The sequence below is a fragment of the Microcaecilia unicolor genome, chromosome 1, assembly GCF_901765095.1.
Source record: "Microcaecilia unicolor chromosome 1, aMicUni1.1, whole genome shotgun sequence".
Lineage (NCBI taxonomy): Eukaryota > Metazoa > Chordata > Amphibia > Gymnophiona > Siphonopidae > Microcaecilia > Microcaecilia unicolor.
Window position 1 is genome coordinate 69,699,170 of NC_044031.1, and position 16,587 is coordinate 69,715,756.

Genomic DNA, 16,587 nt, shown 5'->3' on the forward strand with positions numbered 1-16,587 from the left:
TTTGTTGACCCTAAACAGTTAAAAGAATTTCTTGATGCTAGAGTAGATATGAATGTTATATGCCCACCATAATATAGCAGGCTGGGATCAGTAACCCCTAGGTAGCAACTGGTGGGACTTACTTAATTGCTTTTGTTATGTATTTCTTTATTCTTGGAACCAATGTTTCTTTATTTTTAGTGGACGAAATGGCTATAAATTTTATTTTTCCTTTTTTTTTTCTTTTCCTGATGTTAATGCCTATTACATGATCATAATTTGTTGTGAAATAATGATTTAAACTAATAAATAAATAAAATAAAAAAAAAAAAAAAAAAAAAAAAAACCAAGGTAACAAATAGAAATACAGCAAAACATAGAAAAGATGATACTTTTTGTATTGGTCTAACTTTATACACTTTTTGATTAGCTTTCAAAGGTAAAACCAGAACAGTAGGAAGTCCTGAATGTGACTCACCCTGCAGGACCCCACAGCACTGGTTGTCCACAGTGCGCCAGACCCTGGCTGTGCAATCCTCGCTGGCTGTCAGCAGGTGGCGTCCATCTGGGCTCAGGCTCAGCCAGTTGATGCCCCCACAGTGGTCAGCACAGACTTTGCAGGAGGAGGCACATATGGAGCTGCCACTCCCCATCCTCCAGAGTCCAGCATGGGCAGCAGCCGCACTCATGAGCTTCTTGATGTCTCAGAAGTGACCACCATCTCCATATCATCAATGGCACCTACAAGGCAAAGGCAAACTGGCAAATCAGAGAGGCCAACTTTTCAAAACGACTGGGGGCATAAGAGCCAGCGCTGAACACCCCCACTATTGAGCAAGCTCCTTCACTGTATAATTTGTTTTGTGCTCGTTGCCCCCAATCATTTTGATCTGCAGGCATCTATACTTTGGGGAGCTAATTTACTCCTCCCTGGGCAAACTGAAGGAATTTGTTCCATACTAGAGATGCTGAAGCCTCCTCTCTGTGAACGGAAGTAGTTTCTAATGGGGGGGGAGGGAGAGGGAGATATGTCACAGGTTCCACCCATCCTTCCCATCTGATCCAAGGTACTACCTAGTGTAATTCTGTCTCATCTTGGCGAGCTGGGAGCAGCAGTGCAGGACTGAAATCTTTAGAGAAGCACTATGCAGTGTGCTCAAAATAATACAGTGGCTCACTGTTATTTCTAAAATACACAATGTTAATTTGTAAGGCACGAACTATTACCATAGGAGCCTGTACCTTTGGTGCCCCTCTCCCTGATTCAACATATTTCTCAACTTGCCGTTTAAGCATGAAACCGCGTGCAAAAATCGCGCCCGGGGTCTACAAGGACGTTCAATCGAGTAGTTTTGTTTGTATTCTACGGAAACTTTTTTTTGCAGTCTGCCAGCGAATAAATCAGCTCGGATCCTGTAGAAGAACTTTGCACACGGGAAATTGGGGCGAACGATGCCTTCCAGGGAGGGGGCGGAGGCTGCTCCAAGGATCATCGTTGCCGCTTCGCCCAAGTCCTCCGTCCCGGTGCCGCAGTGCCCAGCATGGTGAGAAAGGAAGCCGCTCGGTGCCTGCCTGCACCCTCCCTCTTTCCTGATATATCCTGGTCCCCCTGCCACCCGGGTCCCCCACAGCGCCTCCCAGTGTCCTCGGCCGCCTAGATCTCCGCAGTGCCCACACCCTCTCCTTTTGCCCGATCCCCACAACACCCCCCTCCCTCTTCTGCTCGCTTCCTCGGGTTTTTCATTCTTTCTCAGCGGCGCCGGCTCAGTCCGTGCGGGGGATCAGTCACACCCCCTCCCCCGCAGGCTCCTTCATGGTCCTAAACCTGGAAGGATGAAGCACGGCATTACCTGGCTTCCTGATTCGCGCCAGCTTCCTTTTGTTCCAGTTCCTAACTTTTTTTTTTCACCGCTCCCTCTCTATTGTTTTTTTTTTTTAAGTTTCGTTAAAACGATGTCTTCTAATTTTTAAAAAGATCTCCCTAGTCCAGTCTTTCTTCAGTTCATGCTCGTCTGCGGGTCAGATTTTTTGGAGCGTGCCAGTGTGCCTGCAGGGTTTCCAGTGAGTGTTAGCAGTGTTCTTACCGTGGAGAAAAGACCCTTACACTGAACATGGAGATAGTAAATGACAGCAGAGGTTAGGGTTGGAACTGCCGGTTCCTGCAACTGATGATATTTCTAAGGCAATTTTGCACCAGATTGCTGCAGTTTATCAGGCATGTTTCAGCGCCGTAGAGAAAGCAAGTGGCTATTATTTACCACACAATGGCAAGAAAGAAAGAGTTCCACCCGTGGCTTGGAACAATCAAACTTTCTTTTCTTTGCAAGCCAATGAAAAAAAAATATATACATAAGGGGTCAAGGATTTCTGTCTGCAGGCAAAATAATGTGGCATGGAGACAAAAACAGTGAAAAGACAAATCAGAATTGAAAAATAGGTTCCAGAGATATAAACTTCCAAAAAAATTAAACTAGTGTATTTCTAAGGAAAAGAGTCTAGGGACCTACATGTTGCAAACATTTTTGGTTCACTTGGCCTTGTCCTGATTTGGGGGCATCTTTGCCAGTTTGTATCAGAACTTTGAGAGCGGGGAGATAAATTCCCTTGAAGACGCCGTCATGGTGAAACGAGACCTCACGTCGGGAACAGCAAAGGGATATTGGTTTTAACATGGATGTTGAGAACACACGAGCACTACACTAGGGTGAAATGTGATTGGCAGCAGCCGTGTTATGGCATAGAAGCACAATAGCAATACTGAGCACTGCATATAAAAATGAATAAAAATTAACCAGTCAGGTATAATTGTTTTATAGTAATATCTGGTGTTAAAGATACATTAGTAGTTACAATTTAATGCCAAGAAGTGCAGAGTGATGCATTAGAAACCCAAAAGAGAGTTAACGAATAGGAGGGGAGAGATTAGTAAGCTCAATTCAGGAGAGAGACCTTGGAGTGTTGGTGTCGGAGGATATGAAGGTGAAGAAACAATGTGACAAGGCAATGGCCACGGCCAGAACGATGCTAGGATGCATAGGGAGGGGCATAACCAGCAGAAGAAAGGAGGTGTTGAGGCCTCTCTACAAGTGATTGGTGAGGCCCCACTTGGAGTATTGTGTTCAGTTTTGGAGGTTATATCTTGCTAAAGATGTAAAAAGACTGGAAACGGTGCAAAGAAAAGCTACAAAAATGGTATGGGATTTGCGTTGCAAACCGTACGAGGAGAGACTTGCCGACCTGAACATTTATACCTTGGAGGAAAGGAGAAACAGGGGTGACATGATACAGATGTTCAAATATTTGAAAGGTATTAATCCGCAAATGAACCTTTTCCGGAGACGGGATGGTGGTAGAACTAGAGGACATGAATTGAGGTTCAAGGGGAGGCAGACTCAGGAGTAATGTCAGGAAGTATCTTTTCACGGAGAGGGTGGTAGATATGTGGAATGCCCGCGGGAGGTGGTGGAGATAAAAACGGTAATGGAATTCAAGCATGCATGGGATAAACACAAAGGAATCCTGTTTAAAAGGAATGGATCTGTGGAATCTTAGCGGAGATTGGGTGGCGACGCCGGTATTTGGAGAGTAAAAAGGGTGCAGGGCAGAATTCTATGGTCTGTGCCCTGATCGTGACTGAATAGATATGGATGGGCTGGAGTGTAAATTTTAAGGGGCTTTGATGTTAGTTTCAGAACTTTTAGTACAGGAACAGTGCTGGGCAGACTTTTACGATCTGTGCCCTGAGAAAGGCAGGGACAAATCAAACTCGGGTATGCATATAAAGTATTACATACCATGTAAAATGAGTTTGTCTTGTTGGGCAGACTGGATGGACCATTCAGGTCTTTATTTGTCGTCATTTACTATGTTACTGTAGAGACTGAAGAATGGTGATTTGGAAAAGGAGAGGGTGATGCAAGCCGGATGGGGAGATTTTAATATCTGGGGGATTACGTGGTGGAACAGGATGGGTTTGAGAGACTGGGTAGTTCAGGGGATGGCAATTAGGATGATCAGTTGGGATCGGGGATTTAATGTATGGACTGAGGCATGTATAGAATTTGAAGGAGGGGGGAGGTTGAGCAGTATGTTTGCTTGTCAATTGCTATTATTGTTGAATTGTGGTGAAATGTAGTGGAGGAGTAGTCTAGTGGTTAATGCAGTGGTCTGATAACCTGGGGAACTGGGTCTCATTTTCATTGCAGCTCCTTGTGACCCTGGGCAAGTCACTTAACCCTTCATTACCCCAGGTACAAAACTTATATTGTGAGCCACTAGGGACAGAGAAAGTATCTGTATAATATATGTAAACAGCTTTGGTTGTAACACAGAAAGGCACTATATCAAATCCATTACCCTTTAAATGTCAACCTGTGTTTCTTTTTATTATTTTTATTTTTGTTACATTTGTACCCCGCACTTTCCCACTCTTGGCAGGCTCAATGCGGCTTACATGGGGCAATGGAGGGTTAAGTGACTTGCCCAGGGCCGTGCCGATGCGGTAAGCGGGGTAAGCGCCGCAGGGGGGCGCTATCCTCTGGGGGGCGCCGCCGCTGCGTGCTTACCCTGCCCTCCCGCTCCCATGTAGGAACTGCCCGCCCTCTTCTCCCCCCCAAGATCCCGTTCCTTTTTTTTTCTTTTAAATTTACCTTCCTCCGGCAGCGCAGCGTCAGTGAAGGAGGCGGCGCTCCCAGTCCCAACGTCTCTAGCCTTCCCTTGTTCGCTGCTCACTGCCCCGCCTTCTTCTGACGTTTGACGTCAGAAGAAGGCGGGGCAGTGAGCAGCGAACAAGGGAAGGCTAGAGACGTCGGGACTGGGAGCGCCGCCTCCTTCACTGACGCTGCGCTGCTGGAGGAAGGTAAATTTAAAATAAAAAAAAGGAACGGGATCTTGGGGGGGAGAAGAGGGCGGGCAGTTCCTACATGGGAGCGGGAGGGCAGGGGAGAGAGGGGAATCGCTGCCTTGGAGCCAGGCAGGTGCGGGGGGGGGGGGAGCGCCAACTGGTAGTCTGCAGGGGGGCGCCAGAGACCCTTGGCATGGCCCTGGACTTGCCCAGAGTCACAAGGAGCTGCCTGTGCCTGAAGTGGGAATCGAACTCAGTTCCTCAGTTCCCCAGGATCAAAGTCCACCACCCTAACCACTAAGGTGGGGGACTGCTGGAGTCAGGGCAGGGATAGGGCCAGTAGAAGAGTGGTTAGGGATCGATAGCAGATGGTGAAAAATAGAGTTGGTGGAGAACCGGCATGAGGTGGTGAGAGGTAGGATTGATAGCACTGAGGCAGAGAAAGTAGAGTATTTAATTGTGTTGACTAAGAGGAATTATATGGAAGTCAGGAGGGAAAGTTTTATCATGGCAGAATAAAAAGATGAGGAGCCAACAAGCTATCAAAGAATTATGTGAACATAACTATGCCAACTTTCTTCTAGCTGGGACCCCCCCCCCCCCCCCCCCCCACTTATTCTATTAGGTGGCTCCAGCTCATACAAAATACAGCTGTGAAATCATTCAGATCATGTGTCTCCTTTGCTTGAGGCCCAGCATGGGCTCCCTGTTGCCAGCTGTACTCAACATAAGATCTTACTTCTCACACACAAATTGCTCCTTATAGGACATCTAGTTTATCTATCTATCACCCTTCCTTACTCCTTATTCTCCCACTCTTTTACTTCATTCATCTAACACATCATCTCTACAGTCCCTCAGTTTCATAAATACGGGTTGACTCTTCTCAATAGCATTTCGCTGTTCAGTGCCTGTTTTCTGGAACCATCTTGTGATGTTGTGTAAACATTTATGTTAGTATTTAATGTTTACTTTTAGGCTGCTTTGTTATTCATTGGTGATTTTGGGCACCACTAAGGTGCCTGGCAAATGGCAGTATACCAAATGCTCATAGTGCAGAGGAGTAGGGGGATCTGTGAGGGACTTAAGGAATATTATAGTAGGTTGTATATCTCTGACAGTAGTGCAATGGAGGCGGAGTTTGTTATTCCTAGAGTTTCAGGAAAGGATAAAGACTGATTAGGGATTTCAATTAGGAAAGAGGAGAGGCATTGGGACTGACAGAAGGGAAAGTGGCAGGAGAGGATGGATACCCAAGTGAATGTTATCAAAGCATGAAGGAAGAAATGGTGCCATTGTTAGAATCAGTGTTTAATGCAGCTTTGGACACTGGGGGCCTATCAGACACCCATGTTAATATGTAAGGATGGCAGCTATGCAAGTTAGAAGCACATTTCACTGTTACATACAGACGTAAAAATTCTCTGAAACATTTTGGCCACTAGTGGTGGAGAAAGATCAAATTATACTTGTCTAAGGGAGATGCATATGGAATAATGTTAGAAGTGTGGTGAATGCAACCAGTGCTTTGCAGGAAGAAAAGAGGCTTTACTGGTGTCGTTAGATGCAGAGAAGGCCTTCCCTATTGGAAGGGATAAAGATGGGAGGGAATTTCTTGGTAGGTTATGCAACATATTGAGATACTTAAAGGCTAGATAAACTGTCTGAACACCAGGAAGTGATGTATTCTACCCATGTACACCCCATAGTACCTTGAGATATCATAGAGACTTATACAACAGATAGCATGACCCGTCACGTCTCTCTCTCTCTCTTTAACTAACAATTTTCTATATATCAAATCTATATATGACTCTCCCAAAACATGTCCTAGTGGATATTGTGATCTGTAACAGTTCCACAGTTGGCTGCAGACCAGGAATTGGAGAATGCAGAGCTTCTGGGTGTCTTGTTCTTATGGTTGGAGTATTCTTTTGTAGAGTGTCAGGGGTACGTGGTACTTATTTGATAGTAACTGAAGGTGCCACTACCTCAGTAGCACAGTCCAGCTCTTTCATTGCAATTGGAGTCTCACGACTCAACATCTCTGCTCTGACCCACCCTCTATCTTGACCAAGAATGAGTGATATAGGAATTGTTTGGTAATCTCTGCCTTCCTCCAGTCATTGCTCTCATCAGTTTTGACCTGGAAGGTCTGGCCTTCTTTCAGAACTGGTTTATACCTGTCCCTCATATTCTAATAGTAGGCCTGTTTATTATTAGCTGCCTCTAAACCAGGGCTTCTCAACCCAGTACTTGGGACAAACCAAGCCAGTCTGGTTTTCAAGATACTCATAATGTATATACATGAGATTAATTTGCATGCATTTATTCTATTTGTTTGCAGATCTATCTCATACACATTCAGTTTGGGTATCCTGAAAACCTGACTGGTTAGGTGTGTTGCGAACTGGGATGAGAACCCCATCATCTGTGATGCCTCAAACAGACTGAAGGTCCATCAAGCCTTTACCTGCTTCCTGAAATAGAGAAAGGCCTCCGTTAGACCAAGCCCCTCCCCTCTGGGTGTGAGTTCCACACTGTGGGGGGCTACTCCTGAGAAGACTCACTGATGCATAACACACATCCTGTAGTTTCTTTTGGTGAGGCTCTTTGAAATGATCTTAGAGGCCTCAAAGGCATGCAGAGAATTTTCTTATTCTTTAAGTACTCTGACTCATATTGTTTCACTTTGAAAATCCAAGATCAAAGTTTTAAATTGTCCCTGTAAGGTTCTGGTAGCCAGTGCAGTTTTTGCAGGAAGGGTATGATGTGCTCACACCATTTGCAACCCACTATCAGTTGCACTGCAGATTTCTGAGGGCCCTGTTTACTAAGCCACACTGTAGGCATGCAAACGTTTTAGCATGCTAAAAATTAGCATGCACTAATGCTAGAAACACCCATAGGAATATAATTATTATTAGCATTTGTATAGTGCTACCAGACGCACGCAGCACTGAACACCTGATACTGAGAGACAGTCCCTGCTCAAAAGAGCTTACAATCTAAATAATACAGACAGACAAGACAGTTACGGGTGAGGGAAATACTGGGTGTGAAGGAAGGAAGGGACAAGGGGAGGGCAACTGAGTAGTGGCTAGGAGCTAAAAGCAGCAGTGAAAGGGTGGGTTTTTAGCATAGATTTGAAAACAGGTAGAGATGGAGCTAGACGTATAGGTCCAGGAAGTCTATTCCAGGCATAAGGTGCTGCGAGAGAAAAGGAAGGAAGCCTGGAGTTAGCAGTGGAGAAGGGGGACGACAAGAGAGATTTGTCCAGTGAGCGGAGTTCACGGGGAGGAATATAGGGAGAGATGAGAGTGGAGAGGTAAAGAGGGGCTGCAGAGTGGATGCATTTAAAGGTCAGTAAGAGAAGTTTAAACTGTATGCGGAAGCGGACAGGGAGCCAGTGAAGTGGGAGCAGGTGGGGGGAAGAGGGGTTGGTGGTTGGGAGGCTAGGATAGGGGAGGGCAGACTTATACGGTCTGTACCAGAGCCGATGATGGGAGGCTGGACTGGTGGTTGGGAGGCGGGAAATACTGCTGGGCAGACTTATACAGTCTGTGCCCTGAAAAGGACAGGTACAAATTCAAGGTAAGGTATACACATATGAGTTTGTCTTGGGCAGACTGGATGGACCATGCAGGTCTTTTTCTGCCGTCATCTACTATGTTACTATGTAAGTGACTTGAGGAGTGGGCTAGTGTGGGTATAACGATTCTGGCAGAAAATAAGTCGTGCCGCAGAATTTTGGACAGATTGGAGAGGAGGGAGATGACTGAGCGGAAGACCAGTGAGAAGTAAAATAGTCCAAGCAAGAGGTGACAAGGGTGTGGATAAGGGTTCTGGTAGCGTATTCAGAAAAGAAGGGGCGAATTTTGCTAATGTTGTAGATAAAGAAACGACAGGTTTTGGTGATCTGTTGAATATGTGCAGAGAAGGCGAGAGAAGAATCAAAGATGACTCCAAGGTTACGAGCTGAGGAGAAAGGAAGGATGTGAGAGCCATTAACAGAGATAGAGAAGGGGGGAAGAGGGGAGGTGGGTTTAGGGGGAAAAATGAGAAGTTCAGTTTTGGTCATGTTTAGCTTTAGATGGCGTTGAGACATCCAAGCAGCAATGTCGGACAAGCAGGCTGAAATATAATGGCTGTCTTTATCATTAGTGCGCGCTAAAAAAGTTTGCACACCTACAGCACGGCTTAATAAACAGGGCCCTGAATTAGTTGGAGTGGTGCAAACAATTTTTGGCTTAACCAGTATACACAGCACTACAGTAGTCCAGTCATGACAATGTCACAGCATGGACCACTGTGGTCAGACTCATCTTTTTGATATATGGAGAGAGATTTCATTGTTGCTGCAGGTGATAGAAACAGTTTTTAAAAGCTGTTTGAATTTGTGGGATTAAATAAAGTGAAGGGTCCTTTTACTAAGGTGTGCTTGAAAATGGCTTTCAGTAGTGTAGGCGTGGGTTTTCGGCGCATACGCCAATCCATTTTTCAGCAGGCCTGTAAAAAAAGGCCTTTTTAAAACTTTTGCTGAAAATGGACGTGCGGCAAAATCAAAATTTCCGCTCGTCCATTTTGGGTCTATGACCCTACCGCCAGCCATTGACCTAGCAGTAAAGTCTCACACGGTAACCGGGCGGTAATGACATACACGCATCAAATGCCATTTGGCACGTCTGAAAATAAAAATGATTTTTTGGCCGCGCATATCGGATGCAAACCAAAAATAAAATTATCACAAGAACCATGTGGAACCGGGCGGTAACTCCTTTTTGGTGTGCATTGGGCGCGCGTAGACGCTTACGCGGCTTAGTAAAAGGGTCCCTGATTAATGTAGCAGTATCCCGAGGTTTCCGACCTATGATTTTAGGGGGAGTTCATACTTGCCAAATGGTATTCTGAAGTCAGATATCTGTCCACTTGAGTTAGGAACCCACAGAATCTGTTTTAGAATTTTCAGTTTTACACTATTTTCATTATTTCTTTTCAAATTGATGCTGAAGTTCAAATGGTTTATTGGATAGTCTTGAAAAATAGCAATGGGGTTCCATTCCCTTGCCATTTCTTATCTCTTAGATAAATATGCAACTGCCCTCACATTGTCTTCCTTCTACCAGAAGCATTTCTCCCCTGTTTAGCACCAAGGTATGAACAACTAAATACCATTGTTCAAACTACTGATAAGCAGTGTTATTCTCATGACATACCAAGCAGCTTCCAGAAAACCAAGGTCTTTGGGCTCCAGCCGAGTGTATGTTTGCAAAGGAAGAACTTAAAAACATTTTTTGACAGAAGAGCATCACCAGGAGAGGAGCCTGTGACTTCATTTCACTCAACATGGGAAACCTCACATGGCCCAGACAGAAACTCCAGAACAAAGCTCTCTTTGGCACAATGCAGGTACTATGGCGAGTGTTAGATTTAAATTTGAGAGACTGAGATCATACTCTACATGCCCTTGCTTAGGAGTGAGGTTCACTCCTGTCATGGTATGTGGAAAAGTAATCTCTACCTACAAAGACAGGCCGCATTGAGCCTGCCATGAGTGGGAAAGCGCGGGGTACAAATGTAACAAAAAAATATATTGTCTATTTATGCTGAAAATTGTTGAGGAATTAATGCTGATGGAGTGAAAAAGCCTATGGGACAGCTAAGATTTTGTTATATCCATCATTTTTTATTTATATTCACATCTCTGAAGAATAAGAGAATATTATTAGTTAAAATTACAAAAAAAAAAACTTAAAATGATACATAATAAAGAAAGGGAGGAGGATATTTTTGACTTGTGATGGCGATAAATCAAGTTGCCATTAATCTGTCAATCGAGTAAAGAGGCATTGATTGCATACTGAAGTCTTTTCCTCCATTCATCAACAATAGAGTCAAATCAACCATTTTCAGCATAAATAGACAATATAGCCTGTCATTGTAGGTAGAGATGTAATATGAGGCAAGCTATCAGCCATTAGACGTAGCAGATGTGCAAAACTAACCCAAAGGGTTGACAGATTGTTAGCTTTTTCTCAATTTTATGGACTGTGGTCCATGGGCATTCTTAATTGGTTTACCTCTGATAACTAAGGTGGCTCTTTCTGTGTTAATTATGTGGTTTGTAACTCCTGGGACAGCCATATTTATTTATTTATTAGGATTTATTTACTTCCTTTTTAAAGGAATTCACTCATAGGCCCACTTTGCTATTAATAGATGTGCATTGTTTTGAAACAATATATCCTAGGTCATGTCAGGTCGTTGGAAAACTAAAACGAGCAGAAATTTTCAAAAGAAGGTTCACTCTTCCATCGCACATTCACGCGCCATCAGGAAAGAATGCAGCACCCTCCTTGCAAATATTGTATTCTCTTTCAGGAGATGATGTATTCTTAGCTACATTGCTCCAGTGATGACATACTGGTGAAAAAAAAACCCAAAATGAACGACACAAATTTCTGGCTGCATATCCCTAATAGCACTTTTCAACTTTTGTCACCTACATAAAAACAGATTATTTTGATCAAATTAACAATTGTTTTGGAAAATAGTCTGTAAAGCAATTCTGTATGCATGCTGGAAAAGGCAACCTGTGACAAAAATATTTAGTCAGCAAAGTAGATGAAGACTTGGTAAATGATGGAATCACTTCATAAAGCAATTAGGAGTAATCTGTTAACTTTGTCTCCAGGAATGTAAAGTCCTGGGGATGCCGCCAAGAAACAGTGATTTCCAGGCCAAACACATGAGCAGATGTCACAGTTCATAAATACATTTAACCATCAAGTGCTCCCTTACTCCCAGGTTGTTTCTCTTCTCTGCACATCAGTGAGTGCCTCAGTGACATGAAAATATTTGTCAGCCTGAGGATCTATTCAGTGTATTAAACACATTACTGCATCAGCAATGGAAGATCCCATTATCACATGTTAGGCTTTAACTAGGGTATGGTGAATCCCTGCTGTTCATCACAAAGACAAGAGTTGCACACTGGACCTCCTAGACTGGCAGGATCTATCAACCCCTTATAGTGCACTACAAATCATGAAACATTTGGAGAAGTGCTAGGAAGTTGTCAAGGGTTAGCAGGAAAGATCTACCAGCCATGGCCTCACGCCTCCCTAGTGCAGGGCTTCCCAAACCTGTTCTGAGAACCCCACAGCCAGTCAGGTTTTCAGGATATCTGCAATGAATATGTATGAAAAGAATTTGCATATACTGAGCCTCCATTGTATGCAAATTTATCTCATGCATATTCATTGTGAATATCCTGAAAACCAACAGCTATGGGACAGGTTTGAGAAGCCCTGCGCTAGGATCAGCACGTCATGTCATGTCATGTCATCTTATCTTTTTCTGAGTGTTTGGTATGCCAAGAACTCAACATTCATGAAGTCCTCTGCATATCCACAGAAGAATTGTAATATGGGTAGTGACAAAAAAGACTCCACACTGCACAGCCAATCTTTGGATGGCCCATCTGTAAAGGTGAGAGGGTAACTCACTATTTCTGCTCCTGCCAGTGGGGGGGTGCTCTTTCACTATCACTTTTTCAATAGTGAGGGCTAGGCAAGCTCTACAAGACTTCAAGAAACCTGCCTGTCCCTAGTCATTGAAAGCACAATGCAGTGGGAGAACTCCCACTCAGCTTAGAGGGAACAGTGACGCCAAACACTCAGAAATGATATGACGTGCTGACCCTAGTGCAGGGCTGCAGTAACCTGTCCTGGGGACTCCGTAGCCAGTTGAGTTTTCAGGATATCCACGATGAATATGCATGAGATAAAATTACACTAACTGCAGCATTTGGGCACGCCCATGTACACCAGCCATAGACATGGCATAAATGATCGTGTCATGAGTTGGGCGAATACATGTTGACACACTAGTATTCTAGATCAGTTTAGGTGCGCTAATGTGCCATAGAATACTAGCTGAGCAACTATTTTGAGTGCCCATAAGTTTAGGCGTCCAAATGTCTGGGTGCCCCCCCCCCCCCCCCCAAATCTAGGCACGCAAAGTATGGGCACTTAAACAGCAGCACCCAAATGGCAGTGCCCAAAAGTCCTGCTTCTGTATACTAATGTCCAAACATGTAAGAGTTGTCCTCTCAGATATGCTAATTCAATTGCTCCCAAGGCAGATTTGTACCCTGGTATGTCAGCTGCAGGTGGGAAGGAGAGTGTGAGGAACCAGAGCCGCTGCTGCTCACAGAAATGTGTCTGTTCTCCCACCCCTTATGCATTGTTCACCATATGGCAGGAAAAGTTGGCACACAGTGCTTCTTACCTGTTGCTTTCTCCTTTACCAGTTTTTCTCTGCAGTCAAAACTACGTGAGGTACTATTTATGGAAATTTTAAATTTAAACAGGAAGCTGTTATTGCTGTGCGTAGCAACGCAGAGGGTTTTTTTTTTTTAATTTGTATTCGTTGTTTTTGCTACAAAAAATTTCAAAGGACAAGACCCCCGATGCAGACATTTGCCGAAACATGGGCCATTCGAGTCTTCGAATAAATATTGTTTTCTTGAATTTTAGCTTTACCTCATGGTTGTCTGTAGTCTGATAAACTTCCTTTACCTTACAATAACATTCCCTGTCCAAATTCACCCCACACCATCTTCATCCATTAAATCTCTTCATTAATAACCCACATAAAACTTCCTCCTTAAAGTCTACCTATTATTCAGTATAAATCTGGTAATCCAACAATGTTTCAGTATGTAATCTTATTACCCCATTCCCCCTCTTCCTCGAATAACCCTCCCCCCCCAAAAAAAAAAAAAAACAAAGTGGAAAAACATCATCAAACACAAGAGATTTTTACTCTGATAACATCTTGTTAAACTCAAACTACCACCCAATTACTTCCCCAGCCCCATCATCTCCTCTGTTAGAATTATATCCCCACCCCCTCCCTCCATAGAAACAGTCTAGAATAGAGGATCTAAATTATTAATAATTCTGCTTCAAGCTTTAGAGGACAAACTGTGAATATATCCTTCCCAATTAACCAAAATTGATTTTTCCTACAATAATAGGGGGATGATCAGAAGCAAACGCCGGCGCTAGAGGCTGTTAGCGCCATACTAGTGCCGGCATTTGCTACCGCCCCATGATCAGAGCCCTCGAGCGCGTGAAACAATGAGGGCTCTGAACGCAACTAGCATGCAAATGCATTCTAAACAGGGCTAAACATATTCATTCCCAATGATCAGCGACCAGCACGCCAAAGATTGGGTCGCTGGCCGTGGCAAAACCTACCTCAGCTCCGAGCTGGCGTTAGGGTTTGCAGATCATTGGGCAGGAATGGTGAGCCCTGTCCAGCATGCATTTGCATGCTGACAGGCCCCCAATCCCCCCCCCCAATAAGGCCAACCTGCCAGCGACAGGGGGCTGGAGGTCCTGTGGTCCTCCGGTCCTCCCAACGATCCCCCCCCCAGCGACAGGGGGGCTGGAGGTCCGCTGGACCGCTGGTCCTCCCCCACTGACAATCCCCCACCCCCTAGGTTCAGGGAGGGCTGGAGATCCGGTGGCTTCTACCCCATGATCAGAGATAATTGTGTGCTTAAATTTGCATGCAATTATCTCTGATCATCGGTGCGGTAAAGCCCTGCGCTGTTCCAGCACTATTTTAGAGTGCTGTTTGGAACAGCGCAGGGCTTTTGATCATCTGGATGTAAGTGCGATGGGCATCCCTAGCTTCTAACACCGCCAGTGCATGCAGAGCATTTTGTCAATGCCAAAAAGATGGAACTACAGTTTGTATCCAACATTGCATAAGACATTTCCTTCCTATTACCCTGTCTTATGGATATTTTAACATGTAATTATATTACAATGGAATGGAAGGGCTAATGTGCTTGTTTGCATATGATCCACCAAAGAGTTAATCTTGCCTGAGTAGGAAAGAGGTGTACAGTAGTGGTAAAGGATCAACTGCTGATTTTGGGGCATGCTGGGATTTGTGTTAAACATGCCCTTCTTGCTTTTCCTCAAATTGCAATGCTTATATTCCGCTTCAGATAACAATACAAGATAACTAGTCATTACTAGGAATTACATTATTTTTATTATTATATTATTTTTAATGTATAAATTCAGTCAAATGTAAACAACAACATTGAGTAGTACAGTTCTGCAACATAAAACAAAAACATTTCCGTCCTTAAACCTCCCTCCCGCCCAACAAACACCGTGAATACCAGATTCTCTCAGAAAATTGGATGGCCTTGAGGTCTGGACTCTTATAACCTCTCAGTCTCACCATCCTACCAGAAAGATAATATCTATATCCTTTCCCCTCCCCAACATCTCCCCACCTCTGGAGCCTCTACCGAAACAAAGCTATCTTTGTGAAGTCTAAACTCTATCCTGAAAACCATTTCATACCTGACTGCGTCTGCGTGCCTTAGGAGATAGTGTCTGGCAGTGTCTTTATCATATGGACAGAAAAGCTTTCTGTCTTTTAGGAGTATTCCAGGCACCATTAGATTCTCACAACATTAGTGTATGAATCTTATTTCTCCAATACTAAAAAGTTGGTGAAGTATCTGGCAACCTATGCTTAAGAATACACTTTTTCCCAGCTGTGTATGCTGTGCTTAAGAATAGCTTCACCCCCTCCTTGGATCCCATACAGAGTGGTCTTGTTGAATAATATCCCAGTAGCTGTGGTTCTTAGCAGGTGACCTAATAAACTTTGCAGATAAATAAAAATATCAGCCCAAAATTCAGCTATTTTACCACATTGCCACAAGGCTTCAAAGAATGTCTTATGTTCCCCTGACATTTCTGACATATAGGGTGTCGGCACATCCTATTTCATCAGCCAACGTTTGCGAAAAACGTACCCTGTGTAAGATACGGTACTGGCACTTTTGTAACTCAGTATTAATCCGCAAACAAAACTTTTACGGAGGTGCGAAGGAGGTAGAACGAGAGGACATGAAATGAGATTGAAGGGGGGCAGACTCAAGAAAAACGTCAGGAAGTATTTTTTCACGGAGAGAGTAGTGGATGCTTGGAATGCCCTCCCGCGGGAGGTGGTGGAAATGAAAACGGTAACAGAATTCAAACACGCGTGGGACAAACATAAAGGAATCCTGTTCAGAAGGAATGGATCCTAAGGAGCTTAGCCAAGATTGGGTGGCTGAGCCGGTGGCGGGAGGCGGGAATAGTGCTGGGCAGACTTATACGGTCTGTGCCAGAGCCGGTGGTGGGAGGAGGGGCTGATGGTTGGGAGGCGGGGATAGTGCTGGGCAGACTTACACAGTCTGTGCCCTGAAAAGGACAGGTACAAATCAAGGTAAGGTATACACAAAAAGTAGCACATATGAGTTTATCTTGTTGGGCAGACTGGATGGACCATGCAGGTCTTTTTCTTCCGTCATCTACTATGTTACTATGTCCTTGGGATTTCTATTATTAAATGTTTTAATTATGTTGGACCTAAAGGATGACCCATGTCTCTAACCCAGCTATTCAGAAGATGAGTTTACTCTGTAGGAGGTAATCCACTGCTTAAAGCTGTATGGAGCCATGAGATTGAGACTTCCTAAAGCATTGCCTTTTAAGAACTGCATTACTTTTGGGCTCATTTTTGAAAGAGAAGGACGTCCATCTTTCGGCATAAAATGAAAGATGGACGTCCTTCTCCCAGAGATGTCCAAATCAGTATAATCGAAACCCAATTTTAGACGTCTCCAACTGCAGTCTGTCGCAAGGACGTCCAATGTTCAAGGGGGCGTGTCGGAGGCATAG

At 44.2% G+C, this 16,587-nt stretch overlaps 1 protein-coding gene across 2 annotated transcripts in view; it reads right to left on the minus strand.

Annotated features, from left to right (window-relative positions):
• The window catches only part of WDR86 (WD repeat domain 86), an 81,120-nt gene extending 79,010 nt beyond the window's left edge, over positions 1 to 2,110 (minus strand). The window contains exons 1-2 of one of the 2 annotated variants that reach the window (XM_030189910.1): positions 2,064 to 2,110; positions 458 to 720 (exon numbers count right to left, since the gene is read on the minus strand). In XM_030189910.1, coding sequence (XP_030045770.1) covers positions 458 to 668 — 211 coding nt within the window. In that variant the 5' untranslated portion in view covers positions 669 to 720; positions 2,064 to 2,110. Of the gene's footprint in view, positions 1 to 457; positions 721 to 1,206; positions 1,584 to 2,063 lie in introns of those variants that run through there. The other variant, XM_030189909.1, reaches the window with a different exon arrangement.
• Positions 2,111 to 16,587: the final 14,477 nt, after the last annotated feature.